Genomic DNA, 23,178 nt, shown 5'->3' on the forward strand with positions numbered 1-23,178 from the left:
ACTTTAGCCTGCAGCTTTGATATGTGCTGAGACAAGGACACTGTACCATCTAGCCATACTCCCAAGTACTTGTATGAGGTGACTACCTCAAGCTCTAAACCCTCAGAGGTAGTAATAACACCTCTGGGAAGAGGGGCATTCTTTCTTACCAAACCACATGACCTTTGTTTTGTACGTGTTCAGATCAAGATTAAGGATCTACCTTGTTGGACACTAAGAAAGCTTTGTTGTAGAGCATTTAACACAAAATCCTGTGAGGGGCCAGTTGAGTATAAGACTGTATCATCTGCATATAAATGGATGAGAGAGCTTCCTACTGCCTGAGCTATGTTGTTGATGTAAATTGAGAAGAGTGTTGGGCCTAGGATTGAGCCTTTGGGTACTCCCTTGGTGACAGGCAGTGGCTGAGATAGCAGATTTTCTGACTTAAAACACTGCACTCTTTGAGAGAGATAGTTAGCAAACCAGGCCAAAGACCCCTCAGAGACACCAATACTCCTTAGACGGCCCACAGGAATGGAATGGTCTACCGTATCCAAAGCTTTGGCCAAGTCAATAAAAATAGCAGAACAATATTGCTTAGAATCAAGGGCAATAGTGACATCATTGAGGATCTTTAAGGTAGCAGTGACACATCCATCACCTGAGCGGAAACCAGATTCCAGTCAGTTGATTATTGACACGTTTTTCCAACACTTTTGATAAACAGGCCAACATAGAAATAGGCCTGTAACAGTTAGGATCAGCTTGATCTCCCCCTTAAATAAAGGACAAACTGTGGCTGTCTTCCAAGCAATGGGAACCTCCCCAGAAAGGAGAGACAGGTTAAAAAGGTTGGAGATAGGCTTGGTGATGATAGGGGCAGCAACCTTAAAGAAGAAAGGGTCTAAACCATCTGACCCAGGTTTTTTTTGGGGGTCACATTTCAGGAGCTCCTTTAGCACCTCGGACTCAGTGACTGCCTGCAGGGAGAAACTTTGTAGCGGGTCAGGGGGAAAAGAGGGAGGAGCATCGGGGATAGTCGCATTAGAAGGGGTGGGAGATGAGGAAATGTTGGACAGGCAAGGAGGCATGGCTGAGTCAAATAGTAATCCTGACTGAATGAAGTGGTGATTAAAGAGCTCAGCCATGTGCTTCTTGTCAGTAACAACCACATCATCAACATTAAGGGACATGGGCAGCTGTGAGGAGAAGAGTTTATTCTCCAGGTCTTTAATCGTTTTCCAGAACGTCTTGGGATTAGACCCACAGAGAGAGAACCGATCCTTAAAGTAACTAACTTTGGCCTTCCGGATAGCCTGAGTGCACTTATTTCTCATTCACCTGAACGAGAGCCAGTCAGCCTGAGTATGCTTGTGCCGAGCCTTTCGCCAAATGCAACTCTTGAGGTGGAGTAACTCTGCAAGATCACGGTCGAACCAGGGGCTGAACCTGTTTTTAATTCTCATTTTCTTTAAGGGGGTGTGTTTGTTAACAATACCACTGAAAATATATTTTTTAAAGAAGGTCCAAGCGCCTTCGACAGAGGGGATCAAGCTGATTCTATACCAATATACAGAGGGCAGTTCGTGAAGGAAGGCTTGCTCATTAAAGTTCTTTAGCAATTGTCTATGACATATCAGGACAGGTTGTTTCACTGTGAAGCTATTACGAACACAGGCTGTAAAACAATGATGAGTAAGGTCATTGCAGAAAACACCATAAGAAGGTAATACATATTATAAAACCTCAACATGATACTGTCATTCAAATGGTCAGAATTGGTTAAATAAGGTTATGCCATATAAGAGCAGGCAAAGTTATCGTGTCAGGCGAAATGTATAGCTATCAAAAGTTTTACCATTACCATAACATTCACCATGGGAGTGCTTAGAGTTCACAGGTGGCGATGCCTCATCGCGATTGTTACAAATAGTGGGGAATAACCAATGTCGTTGAGTGACATCACCATCTTTCCTTTGCCTTACCTCAAACCGTCACGATTATCAGCTGAGAAACTTTGATTTTACTCCCGATTCAGAGTTTGTCTGAGCAGTGTCTTAACATCACCCTAAAACCTACTCTGAGCTGGGAGTTGTTGTCTGAAAACAGGTTAACAGGACCTTTTATCTAGCCTAGTTCACCCATATTTTATTTTTGCAACAAAAAAAAGTAGTGTGTATTTACATTTGTACATAGCAACAAAAATAGGAACTACTGCAACTACCACTATGCCACTAGTTAAATTACTAGCTAGTTGCACTACGTGTGTAGTTCCTCGCCAACATTTCTGACAGATTTTGGTGCGGAAGCTGTAGAAAATGTAATTTAAAACCTTTCGCCGACACACGTCGGATTTGGGCACGGAAAGAGCCTCATCTGCTGCATTTTAAGGGGAGGGTTAAACATTTAGGAGAAAGACATTTTTTAAAACTTAGTGCTGACGCGGACTGGGAGCTGGAGCAGCCGACTGGGCTGTGAACTCCACCATGTTTCTTTGTGTTTTAGTTTTAGTGGCCTTCGTTTCTAGAACAGAATGTTATTTTTCGGAGGAAAAATATCAAGAAGAATCGAAAATTCAGCCGCCAACGATTATTATTGCGATCATTGCTCGGAACGCGGCGCACTCTTTGCCATACTACCTCGGGGCGTTGGAGAGGCAGAACTATCCCAAAAACCGCATCTCTGTATGGTAAGTGGCAGCTATCCCGCCAGCGCTGTTTCCCTGGACGCTATTTGTTCGAATGTATCAAACTCGCCGGCGATCAAAGGTCAATCGCATTTAGTTTAGATTTAAAAATACCACCCCTCTTCTCCCCAGTCCCCACAATCCCTTTAGAACCCTCGATCGTCACCCGACATATAACATAATGAGTGCTTCTGCTGTTGTAGGCTACTCCAACTTTGTTTTCCAAGTTAGTCTCTAATGCAAAGTTTATGAAAGTTAAAATGTAGGCTAGGCCGACTGTTGCACTGCATTACGCAATTATATGATTTCCATTATAATAGCCTATACTTTACACTACTGTCTGCATGTTACTGTATGCTTTGCACAGATGACATTTCCATGTGATTCCACTGTAGCCCTAAAGGGATTTCCTCGTGTGCATATTATGTTTTTTCATACGGAAATCTTTCTGCATATTCATGATCAACTCCTCATTAGGGCAAACGATGTGCGTGGCTTTTCTCGATTGCATGTGTAATGTTACCACATCGGTTTATCCGATTTGCAGTGTCTTTGATTCCTAGTTGTGTGGTGCTTGTATGCAAACCAAGTGGTCACGGTATACACTGTATAAGTGCCAGACAGTGTCTTTATCCCCATGTCTGCAGGGCAGCAACAGATCACAACGCTGACAACACTACAGCTGTTCTGAAAGAATGGCTGACCGTCATGCAGAAGTTCTATCACTATGTGGAGTGGAGGCCCATGGAGCATCCTACGTAAGTTCTGTTTCTGTTCAGCATTATCTTGTATTTTACCCGAAAGTCTGTGACCTATAGAGCGTCCATCCTTCATGAGTTCTGTTCAGCATTATCTTGTATTTTCCCCGAAAGTCTGTGACCTATAGAGCGTCCATCCTTCATGAGTTCTGTTCAGCATTATCTTGTATTTTCCCCGAAAGTCTGTGACCTATAGAGCGTCCATCCTTCATGAGTTCTGTTCAGCATTATCATGAGTTCAACATTGTCATCCAAAAAGCGCATGTTGTTGATAGTTGTGCACCTCCCAGAACCTAAGGCCAAGGGCTTAAAAACATCTGGTCAACATCAGCCCCTGCTTTGTTGTAAAGCCTTACTAGCACACACAGAGTACTATTTAAAACATGCTGTTTCAGGAATGTAACTTTTAAAAAGGATGACGAGAAAAGAGAGCTTCAAAAACAATGTTAGGTGGTTACAGAGTATACTGATACACAGTGCTACCTGACCTCAGTGGACTTCTAATTGCATCTCTCTAAGTACACTATATATACACACACACACACACAACAGTATGTGGACACCCCTTCAAATTAGTGGATTTGGCTATTTCAGCCACACCGGTTGCTGACAGGTGTATAACCTCGAGCACACAGCCATGCAATCTCCATAGACAAGCATTGGCTGTAGAATAGCCTTACTGAAGAGCTCGGTGACTTTCAAGGTGGCACCGTCATAGATTGCCACCTTTCCAACAAGTCAGTTCGTCAAATTTCTGCCCTGCTAGAGCTGCCCGGGTCAACTGTAAGTGCTTATTGGGAAGTGGAAATGTCTAGGAACAACGGCTCAGCCGCGAAGTGATAGTGACACAAGCTCACAGAACAGGACCGCCAAGTGCTGAAGCATGAGGTGTGTAAAAATTGTCTTTCCTCGGTTGTAACACTCACTACCGAGTTCCAAAGCGTGATGAATCACGCTTCACCATCTGGCAGTCCGACGGACGAATCTGGGTTTAGCGGATGTCAGGAGTATGCTACCTGCCTCAATGCATAATGCCAACTGTAAAGTTTGGTGGATGAATAGTGGGCTGGGGTTGTTTTTCATGGTTCAATCTAGGCCCCTTAGTTCCAGTGAAGGGGAACCTTTACGAGCACATACTTTTGGTCATGTAGTGGGTACCTCAAAGCCATGCAGGCGGGGGTAGTTGGTGCCCCCCCCACCCCCATTTTTACTCTGCTGCTACTCTGTTTATTATCTATGAATTGTCACTTTACCTCTACTTACATGTACATATTACCTCAATTACCTCGACCAACCTGTGCACCTGCAAATTGACTCATTGGCTTGTAAGTAAGCATTTCAGTGTAAGGTTGTATTCGGTGCAAATTTGTTTTGATACTGTAGCACGTGTGCGCATGTGATTGATTGTGTGTGTCTTGTTTGGCCTGTGCAGGTCCTACCCAGGAGAGATGGGGCCTAAATACTGGAGCAACGGCAGATATGAATACCTGATGAAACTCAAACAGGCTGCTCTCAACTTCGCCAAGCAACGCTGGGCTGACTACATTCTGGTACAGTCCCAAATCTCTACTCCGTCCACTGACTAGAAGTTCTAGGTTTATCGCATTAGCTTATCCACTGCCTAGAAGTTGAAATCAAGGGTTGTTGGGGTAAATTCTATTTCAATTCAGGAACTAAAATTGCAAATCTCCTCATTGGTTTTCAATAACCCTGGCTCTATCGAGATCATCTGACTCTTTACTCGAACCTAAACACTCACAAAAAACACACTCTCTCTCTCATACTTCTCTCTCATACTCCTTCAGTATGCAGACACAGACAACATCTTGACCAACCCAGAGACCCTCAACCTCCTGATAGCAGAGAACAAGTCTGTGGTCGCCCCCATGTTGGACTCCCAGGGAGCTTACTCTAACTACTGGTGCGGCATCACTCCACAGGTACGAGTGCGTGTGCGCGCTTGGGTATGTGTCTGGTTACACATGCCCGTGTGAAAATTACACGTGTATAATATTGCACACTGGGTTTTGTTTGAATGACAGATTGATCTGTGTGTCTGTACTCAGGGTTACTACCGGCGTACAGCTGAGTATTTCCCCACCAGACACCGCCATCGGCTGGGCTGCTACCCGGTGCCCATGGTCCACTCTACCTTCCTGCTGGACATGAGGAAGACGGGCATGAAGAAGCTGGCCTTCCACCCTCCTCACCAGGACTACTCCTGGCCCTTCGATGACATCATTGTCTTCGCCTTCTCCTGTCGCGTCTCAGGTAGAGGCCTACAGTGCAGAATGTACAGTAAAGCACGCACACTTCCTCTCGCTCGAGTAACATATAATCGCAAATGTCGGCGAGTTCAAAGTAAGAGGCCAGATGGTTACATTCACGTGTTGCTGGTACTCCCATGTCGACGTTAGCTGTTTTGATGACCGAGTTGACTGTGCGATTCCAGAGGTGCAGATGTACCTGTGCAACAAGGTGAGGTATGGATACCTGAACGTCCCAGCCAAGCCTCACCACACCATAGAGGACGACAGCATCAACTTCAGCCACCTCATCCTGGACGCCATGAGTAAGAAACTTTATTTCATATTCTACAGTGATTGGAGTGTAGGTGATTTATTCTGTATGTTTATTATGGCCTATAACAAACAGTGAAGATCTGTAATACCTTTATGGTATTAATAACAGCTCTGTTCTCCTTCCAGTTGACGGACCCTCCATGGCCCCCTCCAAATATGTCAGCCTCTTCCCCAAACGGAGAGACCTCATGGGCTTTGATGAGGTGACAGAGGCCTGGGGCACCCAAACCTCTCAAGGACTAGAATAGAGCAAATAAGTAGAACTGGTTTGGGGGGAAACTGCTGTAGACGAATGGTGTTCTACTCGCTCACTCAATCTATGGATCATTGTGTCTTAGTTGACCTCTGACACCGACTCTCCATTAATGTAGGTGTACCTGATCAACCTGCGTCGGCGTCAGGACCGTAGGGACAGGATGCTGTACTCTCTCAACGAGCTGGAGATCGACGTCAAAGTGGTGGACGCCATAGACGGAGGGTGAGAAATTAGCCTGATAATCCAGGCTGAATCATTCTAAACAGAGCTGAATTCAGTCTGATTTCCAGGCTGGGCGAGGACGCAAAGCTTGGCAGAGCTTTAGCACTGAGGGATATGTACTTACAAGAGAAAGACGGACACTGTATGCATGTGTCTTACAGAGCGCTGAACAGCAGTGATATAAAGATCCTTGGAGTGGACATACTACCTGGTTACTATGACCCGTTCTCTCGTCGTACCCTGACCAAAGGAGAGGTGGGATGCTTCCTCAGCCACTATTACATCTGGAAGGAGGTGAGGATCAGACACAAATATACATCCACAACAAGAAACCAAAAATTGTTGCTCAAACAGAACAGGAAGTAACAAACAGTCACTAACAACAACCAAAACAAAACAGGTGGGGTTCAAGGAGGGCTTCTCAAAGACATTCATGGGGGTGTCCACTGAATTTTGACTAGCAACAAGAATGACAATTTATGACTAAATGACAATGTACTAAATGTAACTGAATGTGAGGCCTAAAAGACACCCACCATGTGTGCCCAGACCAGGCAAACCAAAATAAAAACCCACTCCAACTTATAATATGGAGTTAAGCGACGCAAACTATACCAAGACAGAAAGGCTTTGTTTATCAACATAAAGACTCAAAGCTATATAAAAAAAAGGTGCAGCTCTTCCAACATCTCTCATGCCAACTGGAGCATTGGGCCAGCCGCTCTTAAATATCACCTGGCTAACGAGATGACAAGCCAGCACAGGTGTAACACATACTGACTGACAAGATGACACCAATCAGTGCTAATATCCAACCTCGAAATATAAATGGAAACGACTAAGCCTGTAATACCTTCCCACATATTTCTGTTGGACGAGTTTGCTCCCAACCAACAGAAAATATTACATTTCTTAACTTAACTTAAATGCGTTGCTACCTAAATGTTAATTGTTGGTCTCTCATACAAGACAAAACAGTCACTTATTTATATACATACACACACTACCGTTCAAAAGTTTGGGGTCACTTAGAAATGTCCTTGTCTTTGAAAGAAAAGCACATTTTTTTGTCCATTAAAATAACATGAAATTGATCAGAAATACAGTGTAGACATTGTTAATGTTGTAAATGACTATTGTAGCTGGAAATGGCAGATTCTTTATGGAATATCTACATAGGCGTAGAGGCCCATTATCAGCAACCATCACTCCTGTGTTCCAATAGTACATTGTGTTAGCTAATCCAAGTTTATCCTTTTAAAAGGCTAATTGATCATTAGAAAACCTGTTTGCAATTATGTTAGCACAGCCCAAAATTTTTTTCTGATTTAAAGAAGCAACAGAACTGGCCTTCTTTAGACAAGTTGAGTATCTGGAGCATCAGCATTTGTGGGTTTGATTACAGGCTCAAAATGGCCAAAAACAAATAACTTTCTTTTGAAACTCATCAGTCTATTCTTGTTCTGAGAAATGAAGACTATTCCATGTGAGAAATTGCCAAGAAACTGAAGATCTCGTACAACGCTGTGTACTACTCCCTTCACAGATCAGCGCAAACTGGCTCTAACCAGGATAGAAAGAGTGGGAGGCCCCGGTGCACAAGTGAGCAAGAGGACAAGTACATTAGAGTGTTTGAGAAACAGACGCAAACACTCCAGGGTACTTTTCTGATAACCCACCAGGTTCCTTACGAAACGACAGGATTTAGCACATATTTCCCTCAATCCAAATCCTTGCCCAAAATGAACGAGACCTACTTAACCGGTAGGCTAGATCTCACTTGAGTTCCACATTATACAAAGGAACTTCCATGCACCCCATCTCCACACCTTAAACTACCAAGTTGCTGAAGTTTCAGACAAAGGCGAAACACCCTCCAATATTAAGGATTGGGCTGCCCCAGTGTCTCGCGGTATCCTCACATGCTGCTTTACAGCATCGCCACTCTGCAGAGACACGAACCCGTCTGAAACAATAGGTTCATACACATCTGAGATATCCCAACCAGATATTCACGGGCCGGAGTGCTCCCACAAGGAGAAGCTGCTTTCCCCCCCTCTCATCTTTCTGTTTAACTTAGGACACATTGTCTCTCAGTGTCCTTTCAAACTGCCGCATACGAAGAATCCGTTTTCTGCTGATCCTTGTCTTTGGTTACTAGGGGAAAAAGATTGAAACCTCACAGTATGAGGTGACGTCTCTGGACTGCTTTTGGGTTGGGGTAACTGCTGGGTGCTTTGTTTGTCAAAGACTCCAGCCACCCTAGTCATAGACTGTTCTCTCTGCTACTGCACGGCAAGAGGTACCGGAGCACCAAGTCTAGGTCCAAGTGGCTTCTAAACAGCTTCTACCCCCAAGCCATAAGGCTACTGAACATCTAATCAAATGGCTACCAGGACTATTTGCATTGCAAATAGTATTTTATTCTGCCGCTACTCTCTGTTATTATCTATGCATAAGTCACTTTAATAACTCTACCTACATGTATATATTACCCCGATTAACCAGTGGGGTTGACTTTGTACCGGTACCCCCTGTATATAGACTCGCTATTGTTATTTTACTGCTGCTCTGAATTATTTGTTACTTTTATTCAGTATTTTTGATTGTATTTTTCTTAACTGCATTGTTGGTTAAGGGCTTGTATAAGTAAGCATTTCACTGTAAGCTCTACACCTGTTGTATTCGGCGCCTGTGACATACAATTTGATTTTGAAGGTAGTTTTATGTGTCAACACTGCAGTTTTCTCAGGAGTGAGGTCCTTGTGCTCAGAAATGTAGGTAGCAACCCTTTCGGGCTGGCAATTTCTTGAACTGTTTGAGTAGTAGGAGTGTCTTTTAAATCCTTGACCTCTTGAGAACCACACCACCGGTTCAAAAATACATGCTTGTTGCCTTGCGAAATTCAACATGGCTTTGTGATTCTGTCTTTTTTTGTTATTTACGGAACTGTCGTCTCTATGCCTCTAGGACCAACTTGTAAGCCCGGAGGATAGAGGCTTGTAATCTGAACTCTGGTCAAGAGAGGAAGCGGCGTACACTTTTTTTTTCTCTAGCATTTCCCACAAGAACACTTTGGGAGGAGCAGTGACCAAATATCTCACGGCCATTTTAGGGACGTGTCAAGTCCTCTCAAATAGAGGAAAATATACGGCCACCTCTTTTTCGTTGGAAGGTGGTACAAATCAAACTCTGACGGTACAGGATGGGCCTGTCTTGATTCTGACTACTTCCATCTCTTTTAATCGAATGGCATGTTCACATTCTTGTTCTAGTCTGGGTGCACATTCTCTCTTCCTTTCCTTGTGCTATAAAGTTCCAATTTCTGTTGCTCCCGTTTTGCCTTGAGTTCCACCTCTCTCAGTTGCCCGTCTACAGGGTGTCCTCTACCACCTGTAGAATCCCTTTTCATCATCCTCCCTCTCCAGGATTTCTGTTGCTCCCGTTTTGCCTTGAGTTCCACCTCTCTCAGTTGCCCGTCTACAGGGTGTCCTCTACCACCCGTAGAAACCCTTTTCATCATCCTCCCTCTCCAGGATTTCCTCCTCTACCAAAGCTGTATTGATTTATCTCTGACTACTAGCTTTTGAATCTGCATGTGCCACTTTGATGTCATTATTCTTTGTTTGCATTGATGAGCAGATTCGTCTTCAGAAATATATCTACCAACTCCCAAGTAACGTTTTCCACAAATTCTTCCAAATTAAATTCCATGGCGTTACATTTTTTATTTTTTATTAACCTGTGTGTTTATGCAGCTTTCTAACTGCTTTCACCAATCTTATAACCCCTCTGAGTGGTTGTCAGTGACACAAACCTCTACCAAAAAAGTGTATTTTGAACATTAAAATATCTGGCTACAGTAGAGGTTCAGAATAGGTGATTAGAGCGACTGCTATACTCATGGGAAACAAGATCCCGGTGGAACACACACATACACACACACACACATATACACACACACACACACATATACATATACACACACACACACACACACACACACACACACACACACACACACACACAACAGACCTGGGGGTTATGTTAGCAGCAGCTTAATTGACTTGCTCAGTGAAGCAGAAATGCTTCTCTGGTCTGTCATTAGAGCTTTTCTTAACTACTAGTTATCACCCATTCTCATCCATCTCTGTCCCTCTCTGCTCTCATCTCCCCCTACTGTCTTTCCCTTGCTCCCCCTTCCTTTCTCCCCCTCTCTCCCCACCCTTCTCTCACCCTTCCATCTCTTCACCCCTCCATCTCCCCCTCCCTCCCTCTCAGATGGTAGACCAGCAGATGGATAAGGCTCTGATCTTCGAGGACGACGTGCGTTTCCAGGCCAACTTCAAGCGGCGCGTGCTCCGTCTGATGGAGGAGGTGGAGATGGTGGAACTGGACTGGGACATCATGTGAGTCAGTGTCACAGTCACCCAGGCGACAGCCGCCCACCCGCGTTGTCATGAAGACGGAGAGGAAAGGGCCGAGCTGCCCTGGGGTCATTTCGTACGATGAGCTAAACTCGGTTGAGAGGGGGAGGGGGGGGATGCCGTTAATTGTTACATCTAATGTAATAATTGCATATTAAGTCGATTGTTTCTTTTGTTATTACGCAAGTGGAATAAAGAATAGTCCCGTTCCACAGCAGTTACTACACTAGCAATCCGTCATCCTCTGCCTGACCTGCCTCTCTCTCCGTCCTCTGTCCGTAGTTACCTGGGCCGTAAGCAGGTGACGCCGGGTGACGAGGAGGAGGTGGTGGTGAACGTGAGGAACCTGGTGGTAGCAGACTATTCCTACTGGACCCTGTCCTACGCCATCTCTCTCCAGGGGGCCCAGAAGCTGCTCAACGCCGAACCCCTCTCCAAGATGCTGCCCGTCGACGAGTTCCTGCCCATCATGTACGACAAACACATCAAGTAAGTATAATCTGACATTTCTTTATTTCTTCATTTCTTTAGCCGTTCGCAAGTCCTCCTTCAGTCAATGAGACCAAAAAACACAGAGTAAGTGGAACTGAAACCTGAAGAATTGTGTTAAGTACACCCAAGATAATTGCCCGACTTTAGCTCAAAGGGATAAGTCTTGTGGATTGCGGAAGACCTGGGTTCAAAACCCAGTCAGTGAGAGAGCCAGTGTCACAAGTATCCAACCTGTCTTTGATGAATGCCAGCTCCAAGAGTCCAATACTAGGGTGAGTTTCCTGAAGGTTTTGTCTCACTAAGAGCATCCTTCATCCATTGCCAACAATGGACATATAAGATTCATGCTACAAAGCTGTAACTCTGCTTTGTGCCGCTCAATATTGCAGTGCATCATGAGAGGTAAACATGTCCTGTTGAGGTTTGAAATATGCAGACAGACAGATTGAAAGTAAGTTTACATTGTAATTCTTCTGACAGCCAACTCTCTGATCCGCCCATAACTTTTGGACTTTATAACATAGCTGAAAGTAGGGGTGCTGAATCCGAATACATTTGAAGTATTATTATTTTAAAGTATTTTCTTTCGAAGAAACATTTTTTATTCACAAAAGCAGTGCTCTGGGCCTTCTCTAGTCCTGTATTAGTGGACCGATATAGGCATCTGTAGCGCGGGCAAATTCTAGCAGTCCCCCCCCCCCCCCCCCCATCTATCTACATGGATCAGTCCAAAATGACTTTTTAACTCTGTCATGGAAATACATGTATTTCCTGTTACCAAGGCATTTACGGTTTTTATGTCTTCCGTTTTCTATGTGGACCAATTTATCGGTGAATTCTGAATATCTATCTAAGGATTGTTCCATAAGGTTGTGTTTTTAGGGAGTGATATTGATTTTTTGTACAATACATTTCATTTTCTTCCATATTGCCACAATTTATTCAACTTCATGACCTCTTTTTATCCCCAATTTCATGATATCCAATTGCGATCTTGTCTCGTCACTGCAACTACCCAAATTTGCTGGATAGAGGCGCTTTGTTTAACACCATTCCGCTTAACCTGGAAGCCGCACCAATGTGTCGGAGGAAACACAATTCAACTGACGACTGCAGTCACCCCGCAAGCGCCCGGCCGGCCACAAGGAGTCGCTAGAGTGCGATGAGCCAGGTCAGTAGTGACGCCTCAAGCACTGCGATGCAGCGACTTAGACCGCTGCGCCACTCAGGAGGCATTATAAATGTAGTTAATGTGCCACAATTTATTACATTTCATGACACCTTTCTATGCGCACCAAAAGTACGATGTGCTTTACTGATTTTCCCTGTGAATTCCTAACACTAACACTGATCATATTTTATAAGTTAGCTAGTCATGTTGGGAAATAGAACGCGCTTTCAAAGGATGCCCACCTGACCCAGATTGGGCCTTTTTAGATTGAGTAAACAACAACAGCAAGTGTGCTTGCTCTAGTTCCTCAATAGTTAAAAGACTCTTCTTTCAATCATTAAAGTGGATTGAGTAAACAACAACAGCAAGTGTGCTTGCTCTAGTTCCTCAATAGTTAAAAGACTCTTCTTTCAATCATTAAAGTGGATTGAGTAAACAACAACAGCAAGTGTGCTTGCTCTAGTTCCTCAATAGTTAAAAGACTCTTCTTTCAATCATTAAAGTGGATTGAGTAAACAACAACAGCAAGTGTGCTTGCTCTAGTTCCTCAATAGTTAAAAGACTCTTCTTTCAATCATTAAAGTGCATTGAAATGACGTAGGAACTGTGCACACTTTGGAGAGGTGTGTGGCCACTTGGAGACGCCAGTTAGTCCTCTCACTCAAACCCTTGTCATTTCTTTGTTTTATGTTGCGCCTCCCCCACCTTTTCCGGGAATATTCATATCATGTCACTGACTGTATACGGTGAAAAGTACAGTCAAGCCCAATAGTGTAATGTTTGGCTTCAGTCTTGTCAGGTCAACTGTTTTGTCCTCAGCTTTGGTTTAGTTTTCCAATAATCTCCAAACTGTTCCTTTTCAATTGCTGCCATGCTTATGCATATGATTTTCCCACTTCTTCTGAAGAAACATTTCAGTTTAGCCCTCTCCATATAGGCCAATTCCCACATGTAGCGCATTCTCATTTTAGTTCAATCAAAAAGCGCTGCTTTGTTCATGTGAGTGTCTCCAGGCTTTCTGCAGACTGACTTGGCTTGTCGTAGCATTCCAGTTTCATGTGGTCAACGCTCTCTCTCTCTCTTTGGCTCTCTGGCTCTCTGGCTCTCTTTCTCTCTCTCTCTCTCTCTGGCTCTCTCTCTCTCTCTGGCTCTCTCTCTCTCTCTCTCTGGCTCTCTCTCTCTCTCTGGCTCTCTCTCTGGCTCTCTCTCTCTCTCTCTCTCTCTCTCTCTGTCTCTCTCTCTCTCTCTCTCTGGCTCTCTCTCTCTCTCTGGCTCTCTCTCTGGCTCTCTCTCTCTCTCTCTCTCTCTCTCTCTGTCTCTCTCTCTCTCTCTCTCTCTGTCTCTCTCTCTCTGTCTCTCTCTCTCTCTCTCTCTCTCTGGCTCTTTCTCTCTCTCTCTCTCTCTCTCTCTCTCTCTCTCTCTCTCTCTCTCTCTCTCTCTCTCTCTCTCTCTCTGGCTCTCTTTCTCTCTCTCTCTCTCTTTGGCTCTCTGGCTCTCTTTCTCTCTTTCTCTCTCTCTCTCTCTCTCTCTCTGGCTCTCTTTCTCTCTCTCTCTCTCTTTGGCTCTCTGGCTCTCTTTCTCTCTGGCTCTCTCTCTCTCTCTCTCTCTCTGGCTCTCTTTCTCTCTCTCTCTCTCTTTGGCTCTCTGGCTCTCTTTCTCTCTGGCTCTCTTTCTCTCTCTCTCTCTCTCTCTCTCTCTCTGGCTCTCTGGCTGCTAGACCAAGTTAATAAAGTCCAGAGACTTTGTTCTGAGCCTTGGGAGAAGGCTGTTGGATTGCTTCGGTGTCCTTTTAAGACTGCCTTAGTGTTCCGTCTTGCGTGGAAACCTGGCCAGCTGCCATAACTCCCTATTCCCTGCTCCACCTTTCCCCTCTTCCCATTCTCCTTTTTCCCCTCAGTGGTTCTTCTGATTTGATAAGCTTGACTTGTCCTGAAAAGAATTCACTAGAACCACATGGAGTTGAATCTGGGCATTCTGACACACTGACTCATTTCTTCCAAAGGAAAGTTGTCATTCCTACAGAAGCCTGATATATCCCCGGTACTTGTGTTATAAGAACCTTGTTTCCACAAAATGTTGAGCTTGTTCTCACATGCTTGTATTAATCTCTCGGAATGTTATTCTGTCATTTTTAGAGGTCACATTCAAAACTCTTATCCTGATTAAGATTATAGTTTTGTTTAGAGTAGCAGTGAATTGTGGCCAACAATAGGCTTCTATACTAAACAAAGTATGCCCCATGATCTTGTAATCTGGACACTGTAACTGCTAGTTTTCTAGTGGGATTTTACATTTCTCTACGTGTCATCATTGTCTATAGCCTGTGACCACTGGTAACTCTCTCAATTAGAGGTTTTAATATGTCAATATTGCCATCTGACCTGATATCTAATCTCCCTCTTCTGTTCCACAGTGAGGACTACAAGTCTCACTTCGCGAACCGTAACCTGCAGGCGTTCTCTACGCGCCCCCTTCTGGTGCAACCAGCCCACTACGCTGGGGACCCCGAGTGGGTGAGCGACACGGAGACCTCCACGCTGTGGGACGACGACAACGTGCGAACAGACTGGAGGGGTTCCCACAAAACCCTGAAGGGGGCACCTCAATCCGACATGCTGCAGGCAACGTATAAGGATGAGCTCTAGTTGAATCATATTAGTGCCTGATTCACACTGTCGGGCCAACTCAAACCGCACTGGGCTGATGTTGTCTTTTCACGCTGCTCTTTTCCAGCACGGTTCCAGAAACTTAAGCAGCACAGATTGGATCGGTTTGGCTCCGTAGTGTGAAAAGTGTAATGGGTTCCTGGTTATAAGTGCCACTGCTGACAGAGAGGAAGATCTCTGCTATTCACAAGTGCCTTAATTTCTGACTGTATATTTCTATTTCACCATTTTGTACTGGGTATGTCTGTCCGTAGTCACTGGGAATGACTGGATATACATACAGTAGTGACGCCGGCTGAGGCTCCAGAGACTTGGTCTGCTCACATCAAGTGACCCCAGATCTGTTTTCAAAGTGTTTGTGTGTGGCTTTGTCTGTGTACGGATGCTGACGTTTAAAAAAATCATTTGACTCATGAACATTGTCCTTGGCTGTCCATATGCTCACCCACTGAACATTACAGGGTCTGGACTCACCTCACTGTACACTTAGTCCCCGGGGGTCGGCCGACAGAAATGACCGGAGGGGGAACCCATTCTCTTTTATATCACATTCCACTCTTATTCAGTGTATTGTGAGAACAGTCTTAAAAGGTTTTCTTTACTTTAGCAAAGTAACTACATACAAGTTGAACTGCGAGCCCTCACACAAGGTAAGGATCCTGTAGCTAGCAGTGTGACTGATCTACGACAGGAGCAGTGTCTCTCTCTCTCTCTCTCTCTCTCTCTCTCTCTCTCTCTCTCTCTCTCTCTCTCTCTCATTCATTCATTCATTCATTCATTCATTCATTCATTCATTCATTTTTATATATATATATATATGCCTGATCTCTCTCATTCATATATATATATATGCCTGACCTCGTGGTAGAGTCTCTCACTAGAGCAGACAGGAGTCAACAGACCAGAGAGAAGCCGGCCAACTTAGGTGTTGTTAATGGTGCCAATTGCTACAGCGATCGTGTTAGTCTGACTGAGCTCATTGGTGTCGGTTTGTGTTGGTGTTTTATAAATGACTCCACAAGATGCCGAAAGCGTTCCACAGGGATTCTGGCCCATGTTGACTCCAATACTTCCCACAGTTGTGTCTGAATGGGTGGACCATTCTTGATACACACCGGCAACTGTTGGGTGTAAAAAAAAAAAAAACCCAGCAGGGTTGCAGTTCTTGACAGATTCAAACCGGTGTGCCTGGCACCTACTACCATACCCCGTTCAAAGGCACTTAAATCTTTTGCCTTGCCCAATTGTCTCAAAACTTAAAAAATGTGTCTTTAACCTGTCTCTCCTCCCCTTCATCTACAATGATTGAAGTGGACTTAACAAGTGACATCAATAAGGGATCATAGCTTTTACCTGGTCAGTCTGTCATAGAAAATGTTTTGTTCACTCAGTGTTTATGTCAAGCAAAAGTAGCACATTTGTCAGGAGCCTTGCTTGTGCCAAAAGTGTTAAAAATGGATGTGACAATTATGTAACTTAATTGTTTATACATGAATAAAAATCGACATAATTTTGTTTATTATGTGTTGATAGAAATGTACTATTTAATTTTGAAGAGACATTATGTGCTGACATGAAAGCACCACGAGAGGGCATATACATACCCCTTTAACCAATCAACATGAAAGCACCACGAGAGGGCATATACATACCCCTTTAACCAATCAACATGAAAGCACCACGAGAGGGCATATACATACCCCTTTAACCAATCAACATGAAAGCACCACGAGAGGGCATATACATACCCCTTTAACCAATCAACATGAAAGCACCACGAGAGGGCATATACATACCCCTTTAACCAATCAACATGTTGGCCATAAAAAAAAGAATGTTTTAAAATATTGATTTAATCTGTTACTTATTAAAACTGTGCAGTGATCGTATTCTGTAAACCTTGACTGGAATTTTGAAAAGGGAAATTCTCTTTTTCCCTTTGTAGGAAGTGTCATTTTTAGGGAAGTGTAGTAACTCTGAAAGTCTTCTACTCACACCCAACTTGGGCAGGAGCTGGAAAATATTTGTATATATATTTTTTAAATGTCCACTCACTGTTTGCTGTTTCCACTAGCTCTCTCTCTCTCAAACACTAACCATGCTGTGGAACAAGTTTGTCTATCCATCCATGTCACAATATTAACCCCCCCTCTCTCTAGATAACAAGACTTGCCTAAGCTGAGCAGAGATAGTTCTGAAATAGGCGGGTACATTCCTGGGACTCCCCACACGCATGCATGGTAACCTATATGCCAGGGTTCACTGAACTGCACACATGCATAGTAACCTTTTAGTTAGGGACATTCTGTCAACAGCAATCGATTCTATGAACTCGATGACCTAATTTCTCCAGTGCTGATAGTCGTCATCCATCATCAGAACGTTCTATAATTGAATAGAAAATAACTGTTCTTCGGGAGGAACTTGAGTGTTCCCCGGGGGGTGGGGCCAATACCTACCAGTTTAGGTGTGCGTGGGAATGTGTGTGCATATGGGCATAGTACGTATGTGCACGTGTGTTATTTCATGCGCGTGTGTGTTTATTCATGTGCAGGAGCCTTGTGTGTGTGTGTGGTTTGTGCTTACGTACGTTCAAGCACACAGCGCGTGTGTTTCTTCAAGTGTGTGCACGTGGCACAGTTTCCCACAACCTCCTCTCGTCATGCACCCTCGTCTCTATGCTGTATCTTACACGTGCATGTGTGTTTATTCAAGTGCTTTTGTGTGCGGCACAGTTTCTATGTTGCAGCCAGTTCAGAGCTGCGAGTTTACTGCTTTGTACTGCTCCTTCATATCTGGCTAGAGGCTGTCTGGACTGGAGAGAACCCACTTCCAGGGGTGGGGACATCACCAAGCTCTCCAATTGGTTCTGATTGGAAGGCAGGGTTCCGTGAGGTCACAGAAATAAGGGGTGGCATAAGGCAACTTTCTCCTTCTATGATCACTGCAGAAAAACAATGCCTAAGCATAATGGTACTGTAGTATAGGTGATCCACATACCTTTGGAGGTTGTGATTGTAGGTGTGATCCGTACCATATATTTATATACGTTTATATAATACTCCTGCATATATACAGTCAGGTCCATAATCATTGGCACCCTCGATAAAGATACTAAATAATAGAAATACTGAGCTATATTGTATGCTCAACAAAAATTGGGAAGTGATATTTTATACTAATACAATTGCTCAGAGAAAGTCATTTTGTTGACTTTCTGGGGGAAAAATGACAGATAGGGGTTGAAATGATTGGCACGGTGGCACCCCTGTTGTCAATACTCTAGCACCTTGCGAGGATGACACGGATCCTTTTTGCTAAAATGTGTTATGATATTGGAGAACACGTTGGGAGGGATCTTAGACCATTCCTCCATACAGAATCTTTCCAGATCCTTGTTATCCTTCATCTGCTCTGATGGACTTCCCCTCTTCAATTCAAACCACAGGTTTTCAATTGGGTTCAAGTCTGGAGACTGAGATGGCCATTGTGTATTGTTAATTTTGTGGTCAATTAACCACAAATTAGTGGATGTTGATGTGTGGTCGGGGTTTTTGTCTTGCTGGAAGATTCACCATTTAAATGTCAGCCTCCTGGCAGAGGCAATCAGGTTTTTGGCCAAAAATGTCCTGGTACTTGGTAAAGTTCATGATGCAGCTGACCTTAACAAGGGCCACAGGACCAGAAGAAGCAAAATAGCACCATAAAAATATGCACTACTATATTTTACTGTAGGTTTGAGGTACACTTCTGCATATGCTTCCGTTTTTCGACACCAAACCCAACACTGGTGTGCGTGGCCAAAGATATCTATTTTCATGTCATCTGACCATAGCCAGTGCTTGACTTAGACATAAATAGGTACTCAATGGTACTCATTTTGGCATCTGGTTCTGTTTATATTTAGGTGCAGGAGCGGCAAAATACATTTGAGCTAATATTCTACGAGAGGAACAGGAGCTCAAGCAGTAGGACATTTGAGGTGCCGGTACTCATCTCCAGTGAGCTCCTGCCCAAGTCAAGCATTTACCAGCATGCACCACCTAGAGTTTGATAAACGGCATTGGCACTCGGATTGGAACCGGTGCTATGGTCAGAGGACTTAAAAAATATATATCTATTATTTTTTTAAACAAATAATTTCAAATTAAAAGCTGAAAGGCCTTGAGTCTATCAATATTGGCTTAACAAGTCACATAATAAGTTGCATGGACTCTTGTGCAATAATAGTGTTTAACATGATTTTTTTATGATTACATGACCTCAACTCTGTGCCCCACACATACAATGATCTGTAAGGTCCCTCAGTCGAGCAGTGAATTTCAAACACAGATTCAACCACAAAGACCCGGGAGGTTTTCCAATGACTCGCAAAGGAGAGCACCTATTCGTAAAGGGGTAAAAAAAAGCAGACATTGAATATCACTTTGAGCATGGTGTAGTTATTAATTACATTTTGCCTGGTGTATCAAGAGACCCAGTCACTACAAAGATACAGGTGTCCTTCCTAACTCAGTTACTGGAGAGGAAGGAAACCACTCAGGGATTTCTCCATGAGGCCAATGGGGACTTTAAAATGGTTACAGAGTTTAATGGCTGTGATAGGAGGAAACTGAGGATGGATCAACAGCAAGGCCGTTACTCCACAATACTAACCTAATTGACAGAGTGAAAAGAAGGAAGCCTGTACAGAATAAAAATATTCCTGTTTGCAACAAGGCACTAAAGTAATAGTGCAAAATATGTGTCAAATCCATTCATATTTGGTCCTGAATACAAAGTGTAATGTTTTGGGCACATCCATTACAACACATTACTGAGTATCACTCTCCATATTTTCAAGCATAGTGGTCGCTGCATCATGTTATGGGTATGGTTGCAATCGTTAAGAACTGAAATTGGCTTGCTGACTTACAGGAATGTTGAGCTGTTGAGCTGTTGCCAGATAATTTAATGTTAATTTCTCTGCCATAAACTGCCTCCAACATCGTTTTAGAGAATTTGGCAGTCAGTCCAACCGGCCTCACAAACCGCAGACCACAACCATAACCATGCCAGCACAGGGCCTCCACATCCGGCTATTCAAACTGATCCGCCTGGCACCTTCTACCAAACCCCGTTCAAAGGCACTTAAATGTTTTACCTTGCCCATTCACCCTCTGAATGGCACACATATACAATCCATCTCTCAAAAATCTCAAGGCTTAAAAATCCTTCTTTAACCTGTTGCCCAAAGTGGATTTAACAAGTGACATCAATAAGGGATCATAGATTTCACCTGGTCAGTCTATGTCATGGAAAGAGCAGATGTTCCTAATGTTTTGTACACTCAATGCATAGATATATATATAGCTCTAGATCATTATGGTAACTGTAGTAATGGTAAGAACTTAAAGTATGAGGAGCAGATGGGCCATGTTCAGTGGGTAGACGCTGTGGAACGTTGTGGATAGAAACTTCATGAATAGAGAGGACACGATTCCTTAATCTACATGTCAGCGAACATCAACTCAGCAAAAAAAGAAACGTCCCTTTTTCAGGACCCTGTCTTTCAAAGAGAATTCGTAAAAATCCCAATGACTTCACAGATCTTCATTGTAAAGGGTTTAAACACTGTTTCCCATGCTTGTTCAATTAACCATAAACAATTAATGGACATGCACCTGTGGAACGGTCGTTAAGAGACTAACAGCTTATAGACAGTAGGCAATTAAGGTCACAGTTATGAAAACTTAGGACACTAAAGAGGCCTTTCTACTGACTCTGAAAAACACCAAGAGAATGATGCACAGGGTCCCTGCTCATCTGCGTGAACGTGCCTTAGGCATGCTGCAAGGAGGCATGAGGACTGCAGATCTGGCCAGGGCAATAAATGGCAATGTCCGTACTGTGAGAAGCCCAAGACAGCGCTACAGGGAGACAGGACGGACAGCTGATCATCCTCACAGTGGCAGACCACGTGTAACAACACGGTACAGGATCGTGTAAATAGGTACAGGATCGGTACATCCGAACATCACACCTGCGGGACAGGTACAGGATGGCAACAACAACTACCCGAGTTACACCAAGAACGCATGAGAGATGTGAGTGCTACAGGGCAATAGTCATTTAGGCAGGTTACCTTGGCTTTCTTGTGCAAGGGGACTATGCTGGTCTACTTGAAACAAGTTGGTTGTCACACCCTGATCTGTTTCACCTGTCTTTGTGCTTGTCTCCACCCCCCTCCAGGTGTAGCCCATCATCCTCATTATCTCCAGTGTATTTATACCTGAGTTCTCTGTCTGTAGCCAGTTTGTTTTGTTTCGTCAAGCCTACCAGCGGTTTTTCCCATGCTCCTCGTTGTCTGTAGTTCCTGTTTTCTAGCTTTCCTGTTTTTTTTTACCATTCTGTCTGCCTTGTCCCTGAGCCTGCCTGTCATTCTGTACCTTGTCACACCACGCTGGATTACTGACCTCTGCCTGCTCTTGACCTGTCGTTTGCTTGCCCCCCTGTTTTTGTAATACACTTTTGTTACTTCAAAACTGTCTGCATCTGGGTCTTCTATTCCAGACCGGGTCAGGGATAGGTTGAAATGTCAGTAAAGACACTTGCCAGTTGGTCAGAACATGTTCTGAGGACGTGTCCTGGTATTCCATCTGGCCCCGCAGCATTATGAAGTTTAATCTGTTTAAAAGTCTTACTCACATCGGCTACGTAGAGCGAGATCACACAGTCATCCAGAACAGCTGGTGCTCTCATGCATGGTTCAGTGTTGTTTGCCTCGAAGCAAATATAGAAGGCATTTGGCTCATCTGGTAGCCTTTGATTATTACATTTTTTTTAGAATAGAAAATGGTGGGAAAATGTATATATGCCTTATGTATAAAAAAAGAGACTCTTAGCTTTCATTTGCCTATTTGACATGCTCTTGTGAACTTCACATGTTTTGTGCTCATGCGTCCTTTCACACTGAACAAAAATATAAACGCAACATGTAACAATTTCCAACAGTTTCAGTTCAAATAAGGAAATCAGTCAATTGAAATAAATAAATTAGGCCCTAATCTATGGATTTCACATGACAGGGAATACAGATATGCATCCGTTGGTCACAGATATCGTTAAAAAAAATGATGGCCGTTGATCAGAAAAGCAGTCAGTATCTGGTGTGACCACCTTTGCCTCATGCAGCTCGACACATCTCCTTCACATAAGAGTTTATCAGGCCTGTGGAATGTCGTCTCATGCCTATTCAATGGATGTGCGAAGTTTCTGGATATTGGTTTGAACTGGAACGCGCTGTCGTACACGTCGATCCAGAGCATCCCAAACATGCTCAATGGGTGACATGTCTGGTGAGTATGCAGGCCATGGAAGAACTGGGACATTTTTAGTATCCAGGAATTCTGTACAGATCCATGCTACACGGGCCATACGTTACCATGCTGAAACATGAGGTGATGGTGGCACGACAATGGACCTCAGAATATCGTCACGGTATCACTGTGCATACAAATTGCAATAGATGAAATGCAATTGTGTTCGTTGTCCATAGCTTATGCCCATACCATAACCCCACCACCATGAGACACTGTACACAACGTTGACATCAGAAACCACTCACCCACACAACGCCATCTGACATCTGTCTGCCATCTGCCCGATACAGTTGAAACTGAGATTCATCTGGGAAGAGCACACTTCTCCAGTGTGCCAGTGGCCACTGAAAGTTAGCGTTGGATAGCATCATGGTATCATGGTACACTCATTTCCAATGGAATGCTCCGTTTGCCAATGTGTGCAGAGGCAGTTGCAGTGCGTTCTGTTGCTGAGGTCCTTGATGATCATCTTGGCCTTCCTGTGACACCATGTGCTGTAGATGTCCTGGAGGGCAGTCAGTGTGCCTTGTTGAAGCATTAGGGTGTCCGCACCACCCTCTGGAGAGCCTTGCGGT

The 23,178-nt window shown here is 43.9% G+C and overlaps 1 protein-coding gene across 1 annotated transcript; it reads left to right on the forward strand.

The window, feature by feature from the left end:
* Window positions 1–1,936: 1,936 nt before the first annotated feature.
* On the forward strand, window positions 1,937–16,764 carry LOC109868586 (procollagen galactosyltransferase 2). The gene is made up of 13 exons (XM_031802938.1): window positions 1,937–2,671; window positions 3,316–3,426; window positions 4,859–4,976; window positions 5,232–5,366; window positions 5,493–5,697; window positions 5,879–5,998; window positions 6,135–6,211; window positions 6,380–6,486; window positions 6,648–6,780; window positions 10,768–10,895; window positions 11,196–11,402; window positions 14,990–15,202; window positions 15,310–16,764. Exons 1-13 carry the CDS (start codon window positions 2,469–2,471, stop codon window positions 15,326–15,328), a joined length of 1,776 nt encoding a protein of 591 aa, XP_031658798.1. The 5' UTR covers window positions 1,937–2,468; the 3' UTR covers window positions 15,329–16,764.
* Window positions 16,765–23,178: the final 6,414 nt, after the last annotated feature.

The sequence above is a fragment of the Oncorhynchus kisutch genome, linkage group LG23 (assembly GCF_002021735.2).
Source record: "Oncorhynchus kisutch isolate 150728-3 linkage group LG23, Okis_V2, whole genome shotgun sequence".
In the NCBI taxonomy this organism is placed as follows: domain Eukaryota; kingdom Metazoa; phylum Chordata; class Actinopteri; order Salmoniformes; family Salmonidae; genus Oncorhynchus; species Oncorhynchus kisutch.